This window comes from Beta vulgaris, chromosome 7, assembly GCF_026745355.1.
Source record: "Beta vulgaris subsp. vulgaris cultivar EL10 chromosome 7, EL10.2, whole genome shotgun sequence".
NCBI lineage: Eukaryota > Viridiplantae > Streptophyta > Magnoliopsida > Caryophyllales > Amaranthaceae > Beta > Beta vulgaris.
This window is the reverse complement of record NC_079208.1, coordinates 9,582,057-9,606,869: the sequence shown is the minus strand read 5'-3', so window position 1 is coordinate 9,606,869 and position 24,813 is coordinate 9,582,057. Positions and strand designations below refer to the sequence as shown.

Genomic DNA, 24,813 nt, shown 5'->3' with positions numbered 1-24,813 from the left:
ATCAATAAAGCCACATAGAATTAAGTATCCCACTAGCACGAATAATACATGAATAATTCTCATCCCAATAAACATAATCAATGATCCAAAAGGAGCAACGCACTCTATAAATACCAAAGACCTCTCTAGAGTACCTATGACTACTCTAAACAAGCAATAATCAAACATATTCCCATGAAATCATGCAAGAAAGAGACATTAAACATGACATCACAAATAAATTCCTAATAATCCTATTTACTTATTCCCATAGAGATATTCATACTCTTGATTGAATCAACAAATCCATCTAGATTCAATTCCCATTGAAAACAAGACATAACGAATCAATTCAAAATCACCTATCCCTAGTATGATAATGAAGGTAAGAACAACCTAATCAAACAAAAAAGATAATTAATCACATCTAATTGGAATTATGGGAGGAATTCACGCACTAATCATTGCTAGGGTTCAACTTAACCCTAGATTATAGAACTACTCACTCATAATTGAAATAACAAAGAAATTGAGAAATAAATGAAAAGACATAGTAATAATAAAGGAAGAGAGGAAATTAGAAAAACCTAGTCTTTACTTGAATGGATCAAACTTGTAGAATTCAAGGTTCAATAATGGAATTTCCTCTAAAAGATCTCTCTAAAAAGTAATACTCTCTCTCTCTAATCATGAAAAACTGCTTTAAAGTATGTTGAATTAAATCTAATATCGCTTACATAAACTAAAAAAGGAAATAATTAAGTCGTGAAATTCTGGCGATTAGCAACGTGCACGGGTAAGCAAGAAACTGCACGGGCGTGCAACATGGTGCACGAGCAAGCAGAATCCTGCTTGGGCTTGCACGCCAAACAAAAGGATTTTGATGCTTTGGTTTACAATAGTGCACTAGCAAGCGGAATCTCGCTTGGGCTTGCGCCTTGGTGCGTGGGCAAGCGAAATTCTGCTTGAGCGTGCATACGAGACAAAAGACTTTGTATTTGTCGTTCACAAATCCGCACGGGCAAGCAGACATCCGCTTACATTTAACTTTGTTGACCACTACCATGAACAGTTTTTCGGCGTTAACTTTATGTTTTCCGGCCAAAAATAGTCATGTGCGGTCCACTTGACTTACTAACTCCCAATTTTTAATTCCTTTTTTTTTTATTTCCCTCCAATTCCCACATGTCTAACCTAATTAACAAATAACATAATCTCTCTCTCTCTCTCTCTCCTCTCAATCTCTCGGTTTCTTCCTTCCTTCTCACTTTGTTAATTTACAAATAACATAATCTCTCTCTCTCACAGTAGCAACATTTGTTAATTGGCAAAAAATAGTCACTTATTATGAGGTAAGCAATTTCATCCTTTCTTCTCACTTTTGCTTTATTGAACTGTTTCTTTCACCATTGTTACTAATTTTCAGATTTTTGACAATGATTCAGGGGAATTAGTTCAATTTCGTGGCAAGGAAAAGTGTAATTTTAGAATAGCTAAAAAATCGAGGTATGTGATTCACGATTTTCGTTTTCAATTTCGGGAAAATGTAGTTGAAAAAAGTAGTCTTTTTTGCTGCAAATTCTATATTGTTGTTATGGTTACTGAAGTTATAATCTTGTTTATAGTTTCATGGAGGCAGTTAATGTTAGATTGTACAATGGGGGGTGATTTCATTACCAAAGGTAGAAGACAACATATGAGGGAGGGGGAGTTAGTCTCCATTTGAATGAAGATGAAGTTTGTTATTTTCAGATAGTTGGATGGATTAAGGACCTAGGTTACAGTGATGCAGGCAGAATTTGGTTTAGGAGGAATGGTTACACCTTGTTTGCTGGTAGGAAGGAGATGAAGTGTGATAAAGATTTGGTTGAGTTGTTGGGATCCCCTGAGGAAGATGGATATTACCATCTATATGTAGTGCATGAGAAACCTGAATAAGGAGAATCTTTGCCACAATAAATATTCAATTGCAAACACTATAGGGAAGAGTGCAACTTGCTTAGATTCCCGCAAGCAGCAACCTAAGTCATCAAACAAGAAAGGGGGCCCACCACTTGTTGCACACCTAAATGTAGGTTCTACTGAGGAAGGTGCTTCCAAGACCTCATTTAAACCATTTAAAAAGACCTCAACTACTTCCTTTAAAACTAAAGCACCTAAAACTGCCAAAAAACACAAATCCTTAACCAGACCCAAAAAAAGCCCAATATAAGCCTTCAACATTGCTCTTCCAAATGAACCTCCTCCACTACAACCAGAAAAGGAAGTACTTGAATATCTAGATTCATATGATGATCTTAGTGATAGCAGTGATAGTGATGTTGAATTAAGTGATGAAGATTATGAAAATAAGAGTGATGATGATTTGTTTGCTGAGCATGTGGATCATGACATTAATGAGAGAGTGACTAGGAGTTTGGGAGGAATTAGATCTGACAACACACGAACATCTATAGTAGTGAGTGATGTAGTTGAATCAGAGAGTGAATTGGATGATGATGACATAATTGTGGCTGATGATCGATAAAGTGTTAGACGAATCTGAGGAAGAACTTCATAGCCCTCGTAACTCTGATAATGAGGTTGATGATGTTTAGGAAAGCACTCCAGTATCATGCCGTTCAAGAGGGGTATGATTTCTACTTTTTTCACAATGGCAAGAATATGATGACTGCATATTGTAAGAATAGGTGTGAGTGTGAGTGGAAAAGGAGGAGATTTAGTGAATGCAATTGTATATCTAAGAGGAAGTGCAAGTTTAGGGTTTATGCCAAGCAAGTAAAAGGTGAAAGAGGCACAATTCAAATCAAAAGTATGGATTTAGCTCATAGGTGTGGTTATCAGAGTCACAACAGGAAGGTTACCTCTGGATACCTAGCTGACAAGTATCTAGAAGATTGGAGAGACAACCCAACTTGAAAGTTATCTACTTTTATGCTGAAATGTAGAAGAGACCTAGGGGTGGAGGTGAAGTATTACAAATGTTAGTATGATAGACAAAGAGCTTTCTATATGATTTCTGGTGATGTTGCAGAACAATACAAAAGGGTGTGGGATTATGCTGCAACTGTAAGGAAGTGCAATGAGGGTAGCAATGCAGTTGTGAAGTGTGAGAGGATTGAGAGGCCACCTCCTCTGTTCCAGAGAATGTATATATGTCTTCAACCTTGCAAAGAAGGGTTCATGGCTGGATGTAGACCAATATTGGGGGTTGATGGCTGCCATTTAAGGGGTCCTTATCCTGAAATCTTGTTGACTGCAGTGGGGAAGGATGATAACAATAATATATTTCCAGTGGCATGGTGTATTGTTGAGGTAGAAAACTCTCAGACATGGACTTGGTTCTTGGAATTGCTTGTGAAAGATCTGGGTAGTGTTGCTGAGGCAGTCACATTCATGCATGAGAGGGAGGAAGCAGTTACTTACATGAGTGATATGCAAAAGGTAAATTACAACACTCAAGTTCTTTTACCACAATTTCGTGTTCACTAACTAACTTGAGTAATCCATTTTACAGGGTTTGTTGGATGCTTTCAAAGTCGTGTTCCCAAATGTTGAAACTAGATACTGTTGTAGGCATATTTGGGCTAATGTTAAGAGGCAATTTCCTGGTGAGGTGTATAGAGAATAGTTTTGGACAGCAGCAAGGGCTTCAACTGGGGTAAGCTTGTTTACATGTGATTTGTTCTACATCTAAATGTACACTTTAGCTTACTTTTGAACTGATTCTCATAGAGAAAATTCAATGAAGCAATGCGATCCATCAAGCTGATCAATGATGATGCTTTCAAGTACATGAATGACATACCTGCTTCAAGCTGGTCCATACACGCTTTTTCCACCAAAAGCAAGTCAGGTATGTTGTTGAACAACTGTTGTGAAAGCTTCAATAGTGTGCTTATAGAGGCTAGGAAAAAGCCTATTCTGACAATGATGGAATGGATGCGGAGGTGGGTCATGAAGAGATGTTGCCAAAAAAAGGGAAGGATTGTTGAAATTTGAGGGCCTCATAATGCCATCAGTAGTGAAGATGGTTGAGAAGCAGAAAGACTACATAAGAAATTGTGATGTTAATCAAGCTGATGTGTGGGAGTTTGAGGTTGACCATACTGGGGACACCTTTGTGGTAGACTTGGAGAAGAAGAAATGTGGATGCTTTAGGTGGGAGTTAATGGGGATTCCTTGCTGCCCTGCTTTGGCTTATATTGAAAAGAAGAGGCTAAATTATGAGGACTACGTTCATGGGGCCTACCATGTTAATGCATACAGAGCATATGCACCTCCGTTCCATCCTATGCCTGGACATGACCAATGGGAGAAGACAGAGCAACCTGAACCTGCGCCACCAAAGATCAGAGTGATGCCTGGGAGGCCAAGTCAAAAAACAAGAAGGAAAGAGGCAGGAGAGGTCAATGAAAAGAAAAGAAACAAGTGTTCAAACTGTGGACATGTGGGACACAACAAAAAGAAATGCAAAAACCCTCCAAAGCCTGAAGCTCCTAAGTCCAAGGGAGGAAGGCCTAAGACTACTGATCCAATTGTGTAGAACCAGGAAAAGTAGAAGAACAGGAAAAGAAAAACAAATGTTGAACAAGGTCAATCAAGCCAACAACAATCTCCCCAGCTTAGCCAACCACCTCAAGCTAGTTGTGTCTCAATTACTTAATTAGGCATAACATACTTGTTTTTTTTTGTATGTCAAGCAATGTTAACTATGTTGGTTATATTGTTGGATGTCATGGATTATTTAGTGCAACTTTTTACTTATAACTTGCTACATGACAGTTAATATATGTCATGAATGATTTTGTGCAATGACATAATGTTTTGATGATGATTTATGAGTATACAAGTAGGTTGACAACAAGTTTATTAGTCTGAGTTTGTGTATGATTTAGTGCACTAACAATAACCTTACTCAAGTACCTGCTCCAAGTAGATTGACATTGATGAAGGAGCGTTCGCTCGAGGTTAGAGCGAGCACTCATGAATGGCAGGGACCAACAAAACTGGCGGAAGTGCTGAAGGAGCGCTCCGCTCCTGCGTGGAGCGCTCGCTCCTTCTTTTCCTGTGCATTGTGTTATTTTCATTTCATTGAGTTTGTGACGGTTATTCCTAACATTACAAGATTGATATTGTACAAAGAAGAACCAGAGAAGGAAAGAGGCAAAACATAAGTTAGATTCCATTAAGTAGATTGCATACCACCAATTACAGCCTACCAATTCAAGTTTCATTACCAAAAGTTTCAAAATTTTCGTGCATCAAATTCAAACAACCAATTACAACCATAACTTAGCCATTACAGTCTAACAACCATCCCCCAAAAAACCCAACACAATCACCATACAAACCCTTCCCTAAACCCCTTAAACCAACTAGCCTGAATGTTCTGCTACCACAACAATTACAATAGTGAGAAACACAAAGAACTTAAACCATCTGCCAAACACTTGCTCACATTTCCCCATCTTCACTTTGATATTCAACTGCATCTCTTTCTTCTCTTCATTCCAACAAACATTATAAGCCTCCAAATCTTCCAATTTTTGCTTGAGTGTGGAAACCTCTTATTGCAACCCCCTTTTCCCAGCAAGGAGTTGATTGGTAACATCCCTTTGCCAAGGAACAGAACCATCATCAATCCATCTCCAATACCCGCAGCCTAGGTCATGACCAATTCTTTTGGAATAAAACTTGCACCTCTTAAACCTTCTTCATGATTTTTGGTGTCCAAGAAACCAACAACAGGGACACCACAGTAGCACATCCTTTCTCTTGGTTCACCCATACCATGTCTTCACTTCTAGATGACATGTCCTTGAAATCCAAAAAGAAAATATAGGATACCAGAATTAAACCCTAAAGTACGAAATTGAAGAAATTGCACCCACTGATACCACAATTTCAATAGATTAAGGATAAACTCACCATTTTACAGAACAAATTTGAAGCGTTGTTGCGATGTTGTGATGTTGCTTTGTTCTCTTTAATGTTTGAGATGTGGAATAAATCTGGGTTGGTTGGAGGGGAGTAAATGGAAGAAAGAGTAAATGGTTGGTTAAACAAGTGGGAATTGGCAATTAAATGTGAGTAAATGTTGCTACTGTTGTTGTTAACGCATTGAAGGAATGAGGAGAAACTAAATTGAAGGCATGAGGAGAGAGATTGTGAGATTGAGATGAAAGAGATATTTGTTAGTGGGAATTGAATTGGAGGGGAAATAAAAAAGAAAAGGGAAATATTGGGAGTTAGTAAGTCACGTGGACCACACGTGACTATTTGTGGCCGGAAAACATAAAGTCAACGCCGGAAAACTGTTCATGGTAGTGGTCAACAAAATTAAATGTGAAACTTGGTAGTTTTGGACAAAAAAATGAAAACAAGGCAGTTTTTCACAAAATTTGGCAAAAAGTAGGTAGTTTTGGACAAAAAATCCTTAATCATATGAGTAACCCAATTGTTCACAAGAGTAACTTCATTCTTCATACGAGAGTAACCTCATTCGTTCACAAGAGTAAATTGATTCTTATTGCCTTTTGTTATGGAATAAGAAACCACATTAGTTTATAAGATTTAACACCCTTTTATTGTTAAGAGTAATCGTATATTCATAAAAGTAATTCCTTTTGTTCATTAAAGTAACTTCATTTGTTCATAAGAATTTGTGAACAAGGGTAAACTTCAAAAGACCGTATCTCACAACAAACTCAATAATTATAATTTTTAAATTGGACACAAAAATTGCCTCGATAGCTTTTCAATGCCTAGTCAAAAACTCAACTCCGATGAAAAACGAGTGAGATATGACCTTTTGACAATGAGCTGATGTGTTGATATGTATGTATGCGCGGCCACACCTATATTTACAGATGTTGCTGGCCTTACACAAGACGGGTTGTACCAAGAATAAACAAAACAACAATGTGTATATGAATAAAAGAACAAACCAAAAAAAAATGTGTAAATTAAGAAGAAATGAAAAGAGTACTATGTACTATCATTTATGTAAATAAAGGGAAGTTAAATATTTTGCTAGCTATATGTTTTGCTAGTTGTAGGTCACTTAGTATTAAACTAAGCATATTACTATTTTATTATTATTATTATTATTATTAGTAATCATACTTAATTTTAGCTAACGAAAATTAATTTTGAAATTAAAACAAATTCAATTCAATTCAGCAAAATTAACCTCGTTTCAGCAAAAAGATTTTTTTTGCCAAAAGAAAAAATTAATTTAAATTCAATTCAGTTCAAAAACTAATTTCAATGTGCCCTAAAAAATAAATAATTTCACTACAGTTGAGCAAATATTAGCAAAAAAAACACAAAAAAAGACACGGCCTAATTCGGGCCTTGGCCCTTGGGTGGGTTTGCAGGAATTAGGGGGGGAAGAAAAGAAGTGAGTTTAGTCTCAAAATTCTCCATACTGAAATGCTCGAAATTCTTTCTTCCTCCTCCTACAATGGCAACCCTCTCTCGCTTCCCACTTCACCTTCTTTCTCTCACCTCTCATTACTCGCAAACTACTAACACTTCCTTTTCCTTCTTCTATCATCACTCTTGCTTTCACTCAAATCTCCGTTACTGTAATCGCCAATATTCTATTCTATGTCTTGCTTCTGCAAAGAAATCAAGGTATAACTTTCAATTGTTCATCTTCTTAATCGTAAAATTTTTGATTTGAAAACTCACAAGTTCTGCAACAATTTGATTGAATTGCAGGCCAAGCAGGAAGCTTATGAATGATGATGAACTCTGTAATGTTCTTCGGGAGTTTGTGACTTCAATTGGATTGCCAGACGGTCATGTTCCTTCTACCAAGGAGCTTTCACAGCATGGAAGGTATATATCTCGAATCGAATCGTTGTATATGCAGTTCTGAGGGGTACGGATAAGTATTGAATACATTTTTGTATAATGGTATTGTTTTAGGGATTTATGATATAATTATACGTTGATTGGTATTAGTAACGCTTAGTTTTTGGTTAATATTTCTACTTTTAGTGTCTTATGTACATCCCTAAGGCTGTGTATATCATATTCCTATATTATTAGGACTTTGTATTTGTAATACAAAGCTTTATTTATTAAAGTGGTTGAATCAGGTCATTTAGTTGTATGTTAACTGAAAGCAACCTATGATATTAAACTAGTTTTTAGGCCCGTATACCCCGTGTAATGACATTTTTCATTTATTAATATTTTACTTTTAATTGATAACACTAAATATGACTTGGTTTAGTGGTTAAGACTTTAATATATGAGCTTGAACTCATGGGATCAAATCTTATGCAAAGCATTTTCTAGTTTTTTTATTGTCCATGAATTACATGGATTTTTAAAATCCAATAGAGAGCGCCACGTGGCACCATTCTTTGTTTATGAAAGCCTTTTAATATATTAGTATAAATGTTACTGGTAGGATGAGATTTTTTTACTAAGATGGTTAAGACTTAGGGTGTGTTTGGTTGGATGGAAAACATTTCCGATTGAAAGTGGTTTTCCTTGAAAATTATTTTCCAAAGGAAATCTTAATTACTAATCTATGTTGGATTAGGAGTCTTTAATTGCTTAGGAGTCATTTTGCTAGCAAGGTTTTGCCTTCCTACTTGGGAGGGGTTTTACTTGGTTTTAGCATAGGAGTAGGACTCTATATCTATTCGGTTATTTCTATTATTATCTTTAAGTTGAACGTGTGTTTTAGTTTATCTTATAGGAGTTATGTTAAGAGTTGGAGTCTTAGGATGTATATATTGTAAGTTGTTTCATTAATAAGATCAGTTTTATGTTTTGAGTTAAAATTAACACGTATGTGCATCGAGTTTTGCATTGTGTTTGCTTGCTTGTTTGATTAATTTACCGAGTGATTTCTTGTGAATTCCAAGCAATCTTCGAAGAGTTTGTGAGTGTTGTGAGTGTTTCCAATACAAACAAATTTAAAACCCTTAGTTTAGGATCCAAGAATCAAGTTCTTGAAGCCTAACTAACCGATTCAAAGAATAGCGAAATCTTCTTTGTTTCTTATTGTTCGAGTTGTAAGGTGTGCGATTTCTTCTCCCACGTTACACATCAATTGGTATTAGAGCTAAGATGTGTCTTGGAGGATATTAGACGTGCCAAAAGTGGTGAATTGAGTCCAAGAAAGATCCTTGCTTGACAAGAAGTTCTCGACTAGTTTGTAGAGCAACGTTGCAGACGATTTCTTGGAGGTTCTTAGGAGTTCTTGGAGGGTGATTACTCGTCATCATGGGGAAGAATAACCAAGAGAGGATTAATGAGTTGCTTCAGCAACAACTTGCAGCCATGCAACAAGTCTTGGCTACGTTAACAGTGAGCGTATTAGGGAAAGACAAGGAAAAGAAGAACGATGGTGGTGCAAGTGATAGAGGGATGAAGATTGACATCAATGACTTTGATGGCACTCTAGATCCAGAATTATTTTCCAAAGGAAATCTTAATTCTAGATTGATTTTCCTTCATTTGGAAAGTGGCTTTCCATGAAAATTATTTTCCAAAGGAAATCTTAATACTAGATTGATTTTACTTCGTTTGGTTGCAAGGAAAGTAACTTTCCGTGGAACCCATTTTCCTTTGTTTGTGTTTTGCGTTTTTGGGTAGAGCTAGGAAAAGAGTGGCTTCCCTTGCCTCACTAGGGAGAGTAATTTTCTACCCTTAAAAAATGAATTTCAACTATCCTAAACCCGGTCCAAACCAAAGCAGGAAAGTGAGGAGAATACTTTTCCTGGAAAACACATTCCTCCAAACCAAAGACACCCTTAAAATGATTTGAAATGTTGTTCATTAGTGTGTTGATTGGCGAAGCTTTGATGAAGGCAAATTCCACATGAGCAGAGGGAAAAGCAGTGAAGAGTAGTTAACTCAGTTTGTAAAAAACTCGTTCGTCTAGTGAGTTACATGTATGCCCTAAGTTAGCTTATTTATGTTCTATGGGATGGTAACTTTTGGAGTAACCAGGAAAACAATTTACTGTTGTTAATTTGCTATACTATTTTTGAGTTTGCTTTTTTTCTCCCTTAGTTTGGGCTTTGAAATATTTGGACGATAAGATAATTGATTTGATGAAGCTAATGTGGGAACTTAGGGTTATGATTTATGATTGATAAAGGCAGCAAAATCATTAAATAAAAGCCAAATCAGCAATTGAATACAAATTAACACTTTACTTGACCGGTGCCACAGAGCTCCTCTCATACTAGTCAACATTCTTAAAAATGTTGGTCATGAGTCTTGAGCAAAGCTACGAACTATGCTCAGTGAATTCTCGTGGGCTCCTATATGCTAGCCCTTGGATGGTTGATGTAGAGCTTCATAATTGTGTCTCCAAATACCCTTTACGCATTTCTTCAGCAGATACTATGTGAATTGGTGTTTGTCAAATGTGGCCCAAGTTAATGGAGTGATCTGAGAGCTGTCAGAGCTTGTTTTTCTCGCAATGGATCGAGAATCTGGAGCTAGAATGAAGGGGTGCTTTTTTCTACTTGCTATTGAAATGTTTAGCATAGAGATTTTTTGCAGCTTACTAATATCATTGTGCTTTCATAAAGAGTTACCTCTCTCATCTTATTTACCTTGTTTAGCTTTTAGCATTTTTCTTGTCGGGATAATCTCCCGAAATCCCCAAATAATAATGTCTTTATTTACGTTAAAGAATTAGAAGAAAACATAAATAAATAGAAGAAAAATAGAGTAGGCCGTGGGATTTGCTTCTATGAGAAGATGATCTCTTTTGTTGACTTGAATGAGGTAGCTAGTATTAATGGCTAGAGTAGTAGGGTTGCAGTAAATCTCTTGTGAAATTTTTACGGGAAGCATAGTCAGAGGTGTTAATTGAAGACTTTGTTAGCTTTGCCTAGAGGATGTACATGAGATGATTTGGAAGTGTGCTCAAAAGTCTAAGCTCATTAATGTGGTTTATTTGAGAAGCCTTGAGGTGTGCCTATATATTAGGCACTTGTATATAAGCTTGAAGGCAGAAGAAGAAGAGAAAATTGTGTGAGTGCATTAGAATTAAAGAGTGCATAAACACAAGAGTGAGACTGAGTAGTGGTAAGAGAGATAATCACAATATTAGTGGTGAGAGTGTGTTTTAGGATTGGTAGGGTATCAGTTTGAACTATCCTAATGTATACTATATCTAATATTATAGTTGTGTAGTTACCATTGTACTCCCAAATATCAATAGTTAAGTACGTCCCTGGAGATTGGATCCGTGGCTCTTCCCCATTGTTGAAGAGGGTTTTCTACGTAAAGAAAATGTGTCATTTACGCATTTCTACCATTTTTTTTTACTATGTTTTTCTTCCTGTTATTTTTTGTTGCTTATTGCTCAACAGTCCTCTCAAGCTCGTAATAAGAAATGCTCATGACTCATGATGGTGATGGCTACCAAGTTGGTTTTTATTGTGGTAAGCTGTGTCTTGTTACTTCTTACAGATTATCCCTTGAAATGTTCGGCCAAAAGTATTTTGATTCAATGGGGGAGAGGGATGATACAATTTTCTTTAATTACGAGCCTGAGAACCTTTTATCCTTAGACTGTAAGGACTAAGGCCATAGCCAAATGACTAGTGCACTTATTGCTGGGATCTAGTAACAAACGTCTCTTAGCTTGTTCATGTGTTTAGTTGATATATCACAAATAGGTCCTTTTTTGCTGCTTTGTGGAGACGAGGCTCAAGCACATGACGCCTTACTGATCACATCATTTTGGAACTCCTACTACCTCCTTAATAGAGTTCACCTTTCCATAGCTTAAGTTCCAATTTACAGCGTCATGGTGTCTCAGTTGGTGCTAGACGTATTCACTTTTCCTTTACTCTCCCTTTCTCCTGTGTGCTGTGTGCATTCTAGGTTTCTGCATGCAAGGTGTAATGTATTCAATGGCATATAGAGATGGTAATATCATTGCTTCCTCTATATTGTAATATTTACAGGAAAGATCTTGCAAACATTGTTCGAAGGAGAGGACACAAACTTATTAAAGAGCTTCTTGCTAACTCTGCTGAAACATCTGATCAGTTTGATTCACTCAGAAACTTGAATGACGATCAAGAAGAAACAGGTCAATTTGGTGGTTTTGTGTTTTGACTCTGATTTCTTAATGCATGTCATCCAAATTCTTTACTGATTGCTCTATCGAATTTAAAAGGTCAGGAGGAGAAACTTAATGATATGAATGAAGGGCAGGCAGCTTTTCCTTTGGTGGACGACGATTCTGCTTTTGAGACCAGCTTGGAGTTAGAACATGAATCAGATTTGTTATTTAATGACGAAAGTTCGCTATCAAAAGAACCTCCACTGTCCTTGCAGGAAAAGGTGGAAAACTTTATGAAATATGGACATTTAGATACAGTTGAAGGTAAGCCAGATCAACCTAATTTCACTTCGCTGTATCAGACAAAAATTAGTACCACTGCTTATGTTTAAGCTGTGTATAGTTTCCTGCCATCCTTTCTTATGCTGGTTCTACATAAGACTCCTTCCATCCATGTCGGACCTTTTATCTTCGGTTCCTCACAGTCGTAACAAATGGCAGCTTGTAAAATCTTGTATAACATGCTTCAGTGAAGATGTTTCTTAGTACCCAGTTCTTTGAGAAAAGAGGCATTAGCTATTAATAGAGGGAGTATTATACTCCATGAATGACCTTGATATTTGTTCCCTCTTTGTAATAATAACATATTACATGTCTTCATTCTTGCCATTCAGACGATATGTATGGCGGTTTAAAGTTGAATGATGGAGGCAAAATTTCAAATCACGGGCTAGTTCAAGGTGAACCAGTGATCCATAATGAAGGGGATACTAGATATTTGGCCCTTGTTAGCAACAATAATGTTGGACATAATGGCACCCTTTTGTTATCAAGGTTGAGTGATCTTTCGGCCATCGAAGACAATGCAAGGTTTTTCTTTTTCCTTCTTTTTCCCTCTATTTTATTTTTTGAAAATCTTCTTTGAATCGCAAAACTATGCATTATCGAGAACGTTGCTATAAAGTTTTCTTGAAAATATGTATGTTATTTTACTCTCTGTGAGCTGTGGTAATTGTATGCTATGAATCAACATAGCTTAGATACCAATAAATGCATAAATTGAGGAAGAAGATGAAGATTTGATTGATAAACTGAAAATTACAGAAATTAAAGATAGATTGCCAAGTATTCGAGTGACTTGACACACTCCCAAATGAACTCTTAAAAGCTCCCTAATATTCTCAACAATTTTCCACCTGCCTTCTTCTCTCTAATTAACCCTATATATAGAAGTAATTTCCTAAGCATAACTACTTAGCTTATTTCCTAAGCTACTCATTAAGATAATACCTAAATTACCCTTACCCTAAAATATCAGGTCCTAGCATTACCGGCCGCCCAAACTTCCACCTTGTCCTCAAGGTGGATAGTAACTGGCACTAAATGTCCGACCTCTGCAGCACTTGACAGCAGCCTTTTGTAAATTGATGCCCGGCTTCCATTGGCGCTTGAGCTCCTCGTTGGTGAGGGAGATGGCAGGGGAGTTCGGTTTGAACAATGTGGTGGCATTGAAAAACCTTGGTGTGGGATAGAGTGTGGGTTGAGTGGACTCTATGATCAGGACATAAGAGTCAGAGAATTGAGTGAGGTGTTTAGGTTTAAAATTGCTAAAATCAAATTTAGTCACCTTCTCATGTTTCTTAAGTGGGTCGTAATGTGTTTGATGGGAGGAGTAGAGTGAAATGTGTTTTAATGGGGTGGAGTAATTTAGACAATTGAGTTGGGCCAAGGATGAAACTGAATTCCCATCTGTTACTTGGGAAATGGGCTCAGAAATAATTAGCCCAGCAAGAAAGTTGGCCTCATGAATTGAAAAATATGTGGTTTTAAAATTGTGGGGCCCAACTATAGTCCTTGCCTCATTCATTAAAAGGAAGGGTCTTTGAGAGAAAGAAAAAGGCACGTGGCTTACCAGGCTGCCTTTTCCCACATTCAGGTCATTTACAATATTACCCTTAATAATATCTTGTGGAATTAGCTTCCTCTCCAAGCCAACAGATGACTCAGCATAACTTCCCATGCACACTTCTGGGCCGTCCTCTTTTTCTAGAAGTTTATGGGGAACACCACAATTGAGTACTCCACCACAAGTCCTACCACCGGAACTTACTCCGGCAAGATAACCGGGTCCACCACCTGACCCACTCGCTGCAGCAGCACCTTTCGCAAAGCACTCTCCTCTATTCCAGCCACCCAAATATTCCCTCAGGCCACCATATGAGGCGGTTCCAACACCAAACTTACCACCTCCGGCAAAATTACCCGGACCTCCACCAGAACCACAGCCTACCGGCCCTTGCTGCACCCCTCGCCTTCTTTTGACCGCATCGTGTTGAAGGTCTACCCCCTGGTGTGGGTTGATTCCCCCACCCATAAATACTTTATCACCAGATTCCTTGCCCAGGTGGCCTCGTCTACCTTCCCCGGTGTAGCCATCTGCCACTTCCTGGAAGCCGTCTTCTGAGCCACCGCATGTGGCGCCTTTCCTTGGTCCTACAATCTGATGCGCCACACCAAATTTCTTCAGATCTGAATTCTCACATTTTTCATCCTCCTCTTCGATCCCTGGATCTTCTTGGAGTTCCTGTGCCACCACCACACTATGGCTATCACTAGTACAATCACCTGGAAATTCAGCCTCTCCACCATTACTATAACCCAAGGATGAGCTCAAGCGCTTTTCCTTGTCATTCCACTGCATTGAATCTGATTGTACTTGCCACGAAAGGGTCGATGTCGAACCGAAGTGTCGCAACATCTGCCCCTTCAGTTCTTGCCAATCATAGAAGGGCCGTCGCCGGTGTTCGTCTTCGAACCACCGTCTCGCATCACCGTTAAGCCCAATGATGGAAACCTTCAACTTTGCTTCCTCATTTAGCTGAAAAAATTCAAAGAAATCTTCCAATTGAAGGATCCAATCCTTCGAATTTCCCCCATTAAACTCATGAATTTGAAGCTCTTGTCGGATTCTGCTTTCTTCTTCAGAGTCTGAAATCTCCAAATCTCTTTTGTGTGTGATGTATGCGAACTCTTCTCGAATCCATGTTTGCATTTGATGTGCTGCGTTTCTGCCTACAACCTCCATTGCAGTTTCTCCTCTCTCTCTCTCTCTCTTTTTTTTTTTTTTTTTTTTTTTTTTTTTTTTTCCGAAATTGAAAACTGAAAAAAATCAGCAACTAATCTCCCTGAATCGTTTGCTCTGATACCATTTGCTATGAATCAACATAGCTTAGATACCAATAAATGCATAAATTGAGGAAGAAGATGAAGATTTGATTGATAAACTGAAAATTACAGAAATTAAAGATAGATTGCCAAGTATTCGAGTGACTTGACACACTCCCAAATGAACTCTTAAAAGCTCCCTAATATTCTCAACAATTTTCCACCTGCCTTCTTCTCTCTAATTAACCCTATATATAGAAGTAATTTCCTAAGCATAACTACTTAGCTTATTTCCTAAGCTACTCATTAAGATAATACCTAAATTACCCTTACCCTAAAATATCAGGTCCTAGCATTTTGCTATGAATCAACATAGCTTAGATACCAATAAATGCATAAATTGAGGAAGAAGATGAAGATTTGATTGATAAACTGAAAATTACAGAAATTAAAGATAGATTGCCAAGTATTCGAGTGACTTGACACACTCCCAAATGAACTCTTAAAAGCTCCCTAATATTCTCAACAATTTTCCACCTGCCTTCTTCTCTCTAATTAACCCTATATATAGAAGTAATTTCCTAAGCATAACTACTTAGCTTATTTCCTAAGCTACTCATTAAGATAATACCTAAATTACCCTTACCCTAAAATATCAGGTCCTAGCATTGTATTATCGTTTAACAAGTTAACAGTTAGCACATTCGACACACTTTGTAATTTGAACTTGGAAAATGTTATGAATATTATGAAATTGATGAGCATAAATGATAGATGACAATAGATGCCATGAACTTCTTTTTACAAGTTTGATTAGTGATATATGGTGTCTTTATAGTTTCATCTGTATATATGAGGTTCTTAGAACACATCTAGGCATTGGTAGTGATTTTACTATTTGGAAGTACAATATTAAATTTTTTAATGGGTCTGTTTTTTTTTTTTTTTCACCTTTTAGCTTTCGGGTTGGGTATTCAGATGCTGTTGATAATATTTGCGTAGCTAACACAAAAAGAATTACACTAATGTGGTGATACTCTATTTTGTTAATTGTGAAATTTGGAAAAGAGCTTTTTGTTCCTTAAATGTCCAAAAACATGAAATAAGCTTTCTTAATAATAAAGAAAGAAACCCTAAACTGGCAATAATACCAAGAAGACTATCAATGAAACTTGTCTCGATGCAGTAGCATGATTAATTTTTTTCTTTATTTGGGTTTAATGTTATTTTAACTTTCTAATGTATCTATTATGATAAGTTTATGACTAGCAATTAGCAAAGCTGTAAATGGGAGCAGGATCTAGTAGTGTTATTTTTGCCATAAATTTTATTAATATTTAGAATAAATCTAAGATGATGTGAGGACACAGTTACTAAATAATTATCTGGAGAATCTGTGTAGAACCACCTAATAAAATACGACCTTTGTGAACAACTATCTAATTTTTTTATTTATTAATATAACCTATTAACATGTTTTTACAAGGTAGCACCACGAAGTAACATATTGGGTTAGATTCCCATCCATGGGACCCACATGTCTTCAATTATTCCCTAATAGAGTAACTTCCTTCTTCATTAAGCAATAGTGTCAAGTGCAAGATGGTTCTGCCTTGTGTTGCATGGTCAGTGTTGTGTCAGGTTGACATGATTAAGAATAAGTGCAGTCAGGGAACTAAATCTTGGTCAGTTGTGGGCTTACTGTCACTGTAATATTAAGCCACTGCAGCTGTGGAAGATTCTTCGTTCTTGTTGTCTGCATCAGTGGCTCATAACCCTTATCCCGGTTCTGGTCGTATCAAAGATTTGATGCCCTAATTACAGTGGAACAAGAAGATATGTTTACACCGAGCTGGCAGGGCTGTCAGAGGGTTTTCCTTATTAATGAATACATCAGGGATTTGCATTTCGGCATCATCTTTGCATTTGAGTTATGAACTTATGACTACAGCACAAGTTGTCAAGGTTCATACAGGGTTAGGTTCCGTGGTGTATGCATTTTGTAGATGTGGTATTGGTAGGAAATGGAGATATCAAAAGAGTTTGAGGTAAACCAAGGATGACTTGAACTAAAATGATAGAAAAGGACATGAAATAATTGGGCCTCCAGGATCATACCACATTGGACAGCAGTAGGTTATTCATGTGAGCGACTCATTATATGAGATATTGGTAGGCTGACCTTCCTTTTGAGATGAAAGCTATGATATCATTGTTTCTAATAATCTGTTGTAAGATATCCTGCTGCTGCACGTCCGAGAGCTTAACAGTATTAGAATTGCACAGCTGTATTTTGGACAAGGGACTTGATGGGGCTAGAATTTGATACGTTACCCGACTTTTTTTAAGCATGTGATCAGTTTCGTTGTGCCCTTTCTATAAGGTGGAAATTAGGGAGCAGTCCACTATGGTCTAAGCTGCATAAAAGCAGTAGAAAGACTAGAAACTGCTGGGGTGAATTTAATCTTCCACTTTGAGTCACAGGGGTCTCGCAACAATTAGCGAGTCAGGGCCTAGGGGCCGACGAGTTCCTGGTGGGGTCCAAGGGCAGGGTATATTCTGAGCTTGGCTGTATTTTTTTTATCTTGTTATGGTCTAAGTTGGCATATGTATTTTGGGAGTAGTATATAAACTTTGTTTAGGTAAAAACTAGCCACAATCTGTAATTCTGAACTCCACAAGAACCTAAAAATTTATTCGCCTCGTCAAAATTGATAAGATAAAGATATTTTCCACTTTGCACTATGGACGTAGCTACCAAATTGTTTGTAAACCATGTAAAGTTCTGTATGTTGTTCTTGATTTTTTTTTCTTTTTGGTCTTTCACGCATATGTTATACCAGAAACAAAGGCGGAATTAGTATTTGTCAATTTTTTAGGATAAGATCCCAAGTTCTTGAAGCATTGTGTCCTTAAGAGCTCTTATGCATTTCAGTTGAAACTTGACTTTCATCTTCAGTGTGTATCAAGTCATGAGCCCTTTATCCCTCTTTTTCTAGAGCTCAGTGCTGGGGATTCATCTTAGGGGGAAAATCATGCAGAATACGCGGAAGAGTCGTAGTTGGAGACTTGTTATAATTATAGAGGGGATCAATATACTTTACTCAAGGGTATCTTCGTCTCATTTCACTTTTTGGGTTTTCAGTTTTACTCAGGTTGATATCGACAATAATCTCTGGTTATGGTTGGTGCTAGTTGAGCCATATAATTTTTTTTAATGGTTTTACCCAAAGGATATGGCACGTATGCCAATCCACAACCTTGAGCATTAATATCTTTTATTATGCGTAAGTAAGAATGCTAAAAATTTGATTTAATGAATATACATAACGGGACGAATCTAACAAGATCCCACATGGCTATGATTTTCCTTACATATACATAATACAAGAGTGTCAAATGAAAGAATGTGAAATGTGTCAAAAGTGCCTATGATACAAGTGTACAACTATCAAAAAATGGATGAAGTATCTCAGTATTCTGTGTGTCCCCTTCGAGTAATTTGGTACATCGTGATTATAGAAGTACCTTTAATGCTGATTATAAACGTAAAGTACCTTTGAATGTTGATTATAAACGTATCTACAGTTTCAGAGCTGTCCCCTTGTTTGAATAATTCACATTCCTTCTGTTTAAACATGAAGAAGTTATAGAAGCCTTTGCAATTCTATTAAACTGTTTCCCTTTTTTTTCAGTCATAGTATTGGCTACATTGCCCTTTTCTTATCCAAAACTAGCTGCAGAGCTGAAATATATATGACTAGTAATTTTTGCACGCGATGCATGCGTAACATCGCGTGTAAGTGATTTTGTGGAAATTTTCAATTTAATCCTCAATCCTCATTCATTATTTTGGGTTAAAAATTTGCTTTAAATGTAATTATACAAATAAGTGTAATTATATATATAAAAAAAAAGCTTGATTAGTTTTTGTGAAAACCTACTTGTACAAATAAGTGTATAAGTATAACTATATCTTTTTAGATAATGAATAAGGATTAATTTCAATTATTACTTTGAGATTCATCAGTGGTATTGTACATGTTTCTTTTGGTTTTAAAAAATCTGGAAGTTACCTTCACTAAAAAAAAATCTGGCAGTCATATTAGAGTATTTTTTTTTATATTTCCATGACTTTTTTGCCCTCATTAATTATCTTGGAATAACAAATACTAAGAGGGTATTTAAGGTAATTCAGGAATTTCTATATCTCTATAGGGACACCAATGCAAACTTCTGAAATTCCCTTCCTACCTTTTTTTTTTAATACAAAACTAGATGCAAAGGAGATATTATATAATACTCCTTTCTGCAGGTTGCCTGTATCTTTACTGAATGGCTATTGTTCTTTCAATGTTTTAGGGATATATATTCATCTGCTCAAGGGCCTACCGATTTTCAAAATGATACACATAATGAGGTTAGTTTCATATTCTTATTTAGGGTCAATTTACTGGTTAAAGTTTATAGTTACGGGACCTCTACTTTCTAATATATACCATATAGGCTGGCAAAATGGACAATGCAGTCGAGATCAATCGTCTCAAACACATGCTGGTAATGGTTAGCCTATTTCTCATGCAAATTGATCATATGCGTATTTAAATGATAAGAACATGCATACATTTCTAAATTACTTCATTTTCAATTCACTGTTGCATCTGTTCTCCATGGATCATCCCACTTGTTTTTTTCTCATCATATATATGTTATTTGCAGCATCAAAAGGAGTTGGAGTTATCTCGGCTGAAAGAAGAGGTTGAGAGGGAAAAGGTAGTATCTTCCGGCTGAAGCCTCGCTAATCCCTACTTATTCAGTAAAAAAGAGCATAAGGTTTTCTGTTTTCTTTATTGATGCTGTTGAACTGTGTCAGTTTTCAAATGATCAGTTCTTCCAAGTTCCACAACAGATGGCTAATTGCTTAAGGAATCAATCCACTGCAAAGATGCTACTTTTTCCAAATGTTGTCAATGAAACTTGGTGAAGATTAGTATCTTTAAATTATCTGAACTGTCAAGGAGGACTGTTTTGTATATCATTCTCTCTCCTAATTATCTGGCACAGTTCAGTGTCTGTTATAGTTTGCAGTAAAACAAGGGGGGTCAATTATGATCTCAAGATGGTTAGTTACTTAGTTCTCTCAACATGCCTGGTAAAAGTTACACTGTCTTATTATCACTCAATCACTCTAGTGCTTGTCTCAAGGTTTTCTCTTGCATGGTATAAGAGGACATGTGATTGCTTTCTTAACCCATCGGAAAGAGGATGATTATTTACGAATTGTATCAATTTAAGACAACTTTGATACTTTGATTGAGAAAATTTTCTTATAGCTTTTTCACTACTAGAGCAATGTAAAATTACTTGCAGCACCCTCTGGAGAGAAGGGATCTATTTTGGCATCCTAAAAATAGTAAGAGGTTGGGAATTGGGTCTAATAATTATATAATTCGAGTAATGATATAGCCATAAACTTAGAGGCATTAGGTTAATGTTATGGTATAATTTGATACCCTAATAAGTGTGGAAAAAGCAGTCTGTCTTATCTTGACATTTAAAGCCACTTTGTAACAATAGCCCACAACTAGGATGTGTCGTTTGGGGTTTTACTTGTGTCAATGATATATGGTTATGAATATCTCTAGCACTAACCTAATTCATTAAGCATACTAGTCATCTTGACTCGTTTAGTTAGTTGGTAAGTTTTCTTCTTGGTTGTGTCAGATTTGGCTTTATTAATTTCTAGTGTATTGAAAATTTGACGTGTGCCAACTCTTTTCCTATTATTATGCTTGAAATTTTTTGTAAGATTGTATCAAAGGAGTTGGAATATCTGAGCATGTCATTACTTGTTTAAAAGCCCAAAACTAAACTGATTCACATCTGACTATAATGGTAGTTCTATTTTAACAACTTAGCATAACATTTTTACAACACTAACATGTTCATTTGTATGTCTTTTTCGTATTAGTAACTTGTACTCTTAGGTCAAGGTTTTTGCCTGCATGTGTAACCTTCCATCCATTTGGCGCTTATCAAATAATGTTCATAGCCATATAGAAAAACTGGGTTGTGATTTGCTGACAACAAGCTAAAATTTTATTTTCTAAAATGTCATTTTTGTTTCATTATGTGAGTTTTAATCTAAATAGTAAATCTTTCTTTGACGTGTCAATTTTGTACAATGTGGAAAGGAACTCATCAAGCATCCTAGGAAAGTTCTACATCCTGTCGTTTCAGAAGGGATTTTTTTTTTCTAGCAACTTGCACTCTCTGCTGGAACTATTGCCTTTACAATCATATGATCCGTTTATATCTAAATTATTCGTTCCCAGGGTAGGGATCCAGCATAGTTACTGCACTGTGTCATTCTGAAAAAATGTAGTTGCTCTATTTTACTTTTGTTGCAATCTCCATGTCTACAAATTTATGTGAGATGAAATTTGTGCAGCAAGCCCTGTCAATTTTGCAAACAAAAGCAGAAAATGAGATAAGCAAAGCCCAGAATCTTATATTAGAAAAGGATGCAGAACTACTTGCTGCTGAAGATAGCCTATCTGGACTTGTGGAGGTAACATATTTCCGATACCACTTTTATCCACATCTATCATAGCAATAGTAATATCCTATCTGCTGGTTTTCTGTGTTACCTTCCTTATTTTTTGTGATTTTCTTTATGAGACGAAGTGATCTTTCAGGATTTGAAGTCAGTTTAATGTTAATTTGCTTTTATCTGCCTTTTCACTTCAGATGATAATGGTTCGCTTATGTCTTTTTGGACTTGAAGTAAGCTTAATGTTAATGATTCTCTTGTTGTATTAGGCGAAGATTCAGTACTCAGGAGAAGGGCAAATGGTAGAGGTAGCAGGTAGTTTCAATGGGTGGCATCAAAGAATTAAAATGGATCGTCAGCCATCATCCGCCATAGTGGACCCTGTTGGATCAAGGTTCTAAATATCTTTATTAAATGTGTAAATAATATATTATTATTACTTGGAATTATTCTCTTGAACAGTGATGAGCCTCCCTTCAGCAATGCTGAGTCTTTAAAAAAAAAAAATTTCTTTCCCTTGTTTGTGTTACCGGTTGACTGGATTATAGGTCTTGTCATTGTTGCCTTTGAAAGGATTGGGAAGTTTTTCGGAAAGGTAGGGAGAGAAAGTGGGGGACCATCACTTTTTGAATGAAAAAACATTTGTTGAGAAAAAAGTATGGTATTTTAAAGGAGAAAATGGAGGACCACCGACTTTTAAGAGTATTTTAGAAAGTTAAGGGGTAAAAAGAAGGCCATTTATGACATGTAACAAGTATTGTGACATTTCAATTTAAGGGGAAGTGTAGCAAGTATTTTGAAATGGAGAAAGTATATGCTAAATGAGTAGTTACTGACTTACTGTGGCACCGGTTGGAATGAATGACCTTTATGTTGGAGTTGGAGTTGGAGTTGGAGTGAAATTGTTATAGAGGCTAAAGTGAGTCTTATGGTTTATATTCTGATTTCTGACTGGTTAAGAGAAGACTGCCAACATCATGCTTCCCCTGCTCGTGCAACATCGTGCCAGCTGTGGCATTCTCATTGGCTGGTGGTGTACTTGTTTGGCTTAGGTTTGTGATCTGACAGATGTATTAGTGGTCAAATATAATGAAGATACTCCATGAAATGGACATTGACTTGTGATGAAGACAATTTTTTCCCCTATTTGTTCTAATGGAACAATAATTTTTATGAGCATTTAAACTTTCCTACCTGTTTTCTTTTTCTTTCTGTTTTTCCATAACATGTATATGGCTGAAGCAAACCCATGACTCAATATACAAGAATCTACTGGATCCTTCCATGATAAGGTTTTGAAAATGTAAACTTTTAGCTGTTCTATGGTACTTTTTTGTCACTTCTGGAGGTGAATCGTGGACCATGCTATTGCCTTCCCCAAGCCTAGCACAAACCAACTTACCTCTATCTATCGGCCATATACATAAGACAACTAGGAGTGTGACTCGCCTTTTATCTACCAGCTACCATTTAAAAAAACAAGGAAAGAGAAAGCAACCACCCCTTGACCTGACAAAGACACCAACCTAAGTTAATCTAATCTCGATTAGAACGGAAAAAGTCAAGATGCACAATGACATTCCAAGATCTTGCTTGCTGCCTGAAAATCTCTTCTTTGTATGCTAGCTTGCTGATTAGCCGTTGTACAGAAATTGGAACCTCTGTTGATAATTTGTCCGCTAAGCGATATTTGCTTCCGTTTCTTATACCGACTTTAGCAAGTATAGGTTACTGTTTTGTGCTGAATTTCATTGTGCTCTTCCTGTATTATCGAGCATGCTGTGATTTTATGTGCTGCCTTTATTTTTTTTGACCTTTATAGGGTAGACATGAACTGTCCCTTCTCACTCATGAACTATATATCGAGAGTTCACGATGATGATTAATGTTAACAGGAATTCGCGGCTTTGGTCAACAACTTTGTGGCTTTATCCTGGGGTGTATGAGGTAAAACTATATAGTATATACCATCTTATCGTTTGTTTCGAGCAAATAAGCAACCTACCCTAGTCCTTCGCATTTTACTGGTTGATTTGTAATGTCTATACTTTCTAATAAACTGGAATATGTATGTCTTAATAGCAACAATATTGCATCATGTATCTCTTATGGACTTACTAAGAAACGTTTTGTAACCTTTAACAATTTGCAGATAAAATTCATTGTTGATGGGCATTGGAAAGTTGACCCCCAAAGAGAGTCAGCTATCAAGGGTGGTTTAGAGAACAACATACTCCGAGTCGAACGATAATATACTTTTGTTTGGGTTTGGTGTGTTCAAATATTGAAACAGTTAGGTTCTGGCTTACCCCATCTGTGTAGAATCGTTGCTCATAGTAAACTGCTGAACAAGGTAATCTAATGAAATGTCGTACTTTGCTTGTTCGCTCTCTGATCTGGAGTTTATTGCTTCTTAGATTCTCTGTTCTCTGATCTGACCCGTGTGCCCCTGATCTTGCTTCTTGTTTGGCGCAGTTGCTGTCGTAAACTCGTATATATCTTTGCCATTGTTGTTGTGGTTGTCTAGCACGAAGTTTATTGATAATCAAAAAAGATATCGCTCCTACATCAAATGTGGCATCCATCTTATGAATCAGATCATTAAGATTTTCATGCGATGAGTAATAAGGCTTTTTATGCTGTTGAATATACAGATCCTGTAAGCTTAGTTAGCTCCTTTTTTTTCTTCACGTATGTAGTTTTATTCGAATCAAACGTAATTGTCGTACAGAAATGTTTGTACAGGTTTAACTGTAATCTTCTTTAGTGAGTTTTGGACTTTTAATCTATCGCTTATTGAAACCTAATCTACAATATTTTTTTTAACCGCCCTATAGTTGATTCTACAATGTTTGTAGTCACGTTATCTATAAATGGTTCCTGAAAACAAAGAATTTCGTCGAAGACACTTTTAAAGGAGCACAAAATACACACTTGATATTTTAAAATTCTACGTGGATGAAAACTAAAGCTAATAACATACTCTTTTTGTTTCCAAATGAATGCTGTATTTTCTTTTTAGGAATTGCACAAACAAATTTCATGTTACAAATAA

The 24,813-nt window shown here is 36.5% G+C and overlaps 2 protein-coding genes across 4 annotated transcripts; both read left to right on the top strand.

Annotated features, from left to right (window-relative positions):
• The first annotated feature begins 2,991 nt into the window (after window positions 1–2,991).
• Window positions 2,992–4,525, top strand: LOC104898713 (uncharacterized). Its single transcript, XM_019250565.2, has 4 exons — window positions 2,992–3,423; window positions 3,497–3,595; window positions 3,715–3,835; window positions 4,002–4,525. The coding sequence occupies exons 1-4, from the start codon at window positions 2,992–2,994 to the stop codon at window positions 4,523–4,525; spliced, it is 1,176 nt and encodes a 391-aa protein (XP_019106110.2).
• Window positions 4,526–7,302: 2,777 nt separating this feature from the next.
• LOC104898638 (hypothetical protein) lies at window positions 7,303–24,584 on the top strand. 3 transcript variants are annotated; one of them, XM_010685732.4, is made up of 13 exons: window positions 7,309–7,620; window positions 7,708–7,827; window positions 11,940–12,067; window positions 12,155–12,364; window positions 12,715–12,910; window positions 19,568–19,625; window positions 19,712–19,762; window positions 19,925–19,978; window positions 21,657–21,776; window positions 22,028–22,152; window positions 23,654–23,705; window positions 23,911–24,111; window positions 24,234–24,584. In XM_010685732.4, exons 1-12 carry the CDS (start codon window positions 7,448–7,450, stop codon window positions 24,007–24,009), a joined length of 1,386 nt encoding a protein of 461 aa, XP_010684034.1. In that variant the 5' UTR covers window positions 7,309–7,447; the 3' UTR covers window positions 24,010–24,111; window positions 24,234–24,584. The 3 variants fall into 3 exon arrangements, with proteins under 3 accessions (XP_057252332.1, XP_048504613.1, XP_010684034.1); XM_057396349.1 differs by lacking the exons at window positions 23,911–24,111; window positions 24,234–24,584 and having other exon boundaries at window positions 7,303–7,620; window positions 23,581–23,699; XM_048648656.2 differs by lacking the exons at window positions 23,654–23,705; window positions 24,234–24,584 and having other exon boundaries at window positions 7,304–7,620; window positions 23,911–24,050.
• The last annotated feature ends 229 nt before the right edge of the window (window positions 24,585–24,813 follow it).

Excerpts from the sequence above, each read along its gene's own strand:
- LOC104898713 (XM_019250565.2), top strand. The coding sequence starts at position 2,992 with ATGATTTCTGGTGATGTTGCAGAACAATACAAAAGGGTGTGGGATTAT. Across the intron at positions 3,596-3,714 it reads AGAGGCAATTTCCTGGTGAG|AGAAAATTCAATGAAGCAAT; the intron begins GTGTATAGAGAA and ends TGATTCTCATAG. Across the intron at positions 3,836-4,001 it reads TTCCACCAAAAGCAAGTCAG|TAGTGAAGATGGTTGAGAAG; the intron begins GTATGTTGTTGA and ends TAATGCCATCAG.
- LOC104898638 (XM_010685732.4), top strand. The coding sequence starts at position 7,448 with ATGGCAACCCTCTCTCGCTTCCCACTTCACCTTCTTTCTCTCACCTCT. Across the intron at positions 12,068-12,154 it reads TGACGATCAAGAAGAAACAG|GTCAGGAGGAGAAACTTAAT; the intron begins GTCAATTTGGTG and ends CGAATTTAAAAG. Across the intron at positions 12,365-12,714 it reads ACATTTAGATACAGTTGAAG|ACGATATGTATGGCGGTTTA; the intron begins GTAAGCCAGATC and ends CTTGCCATTCAG.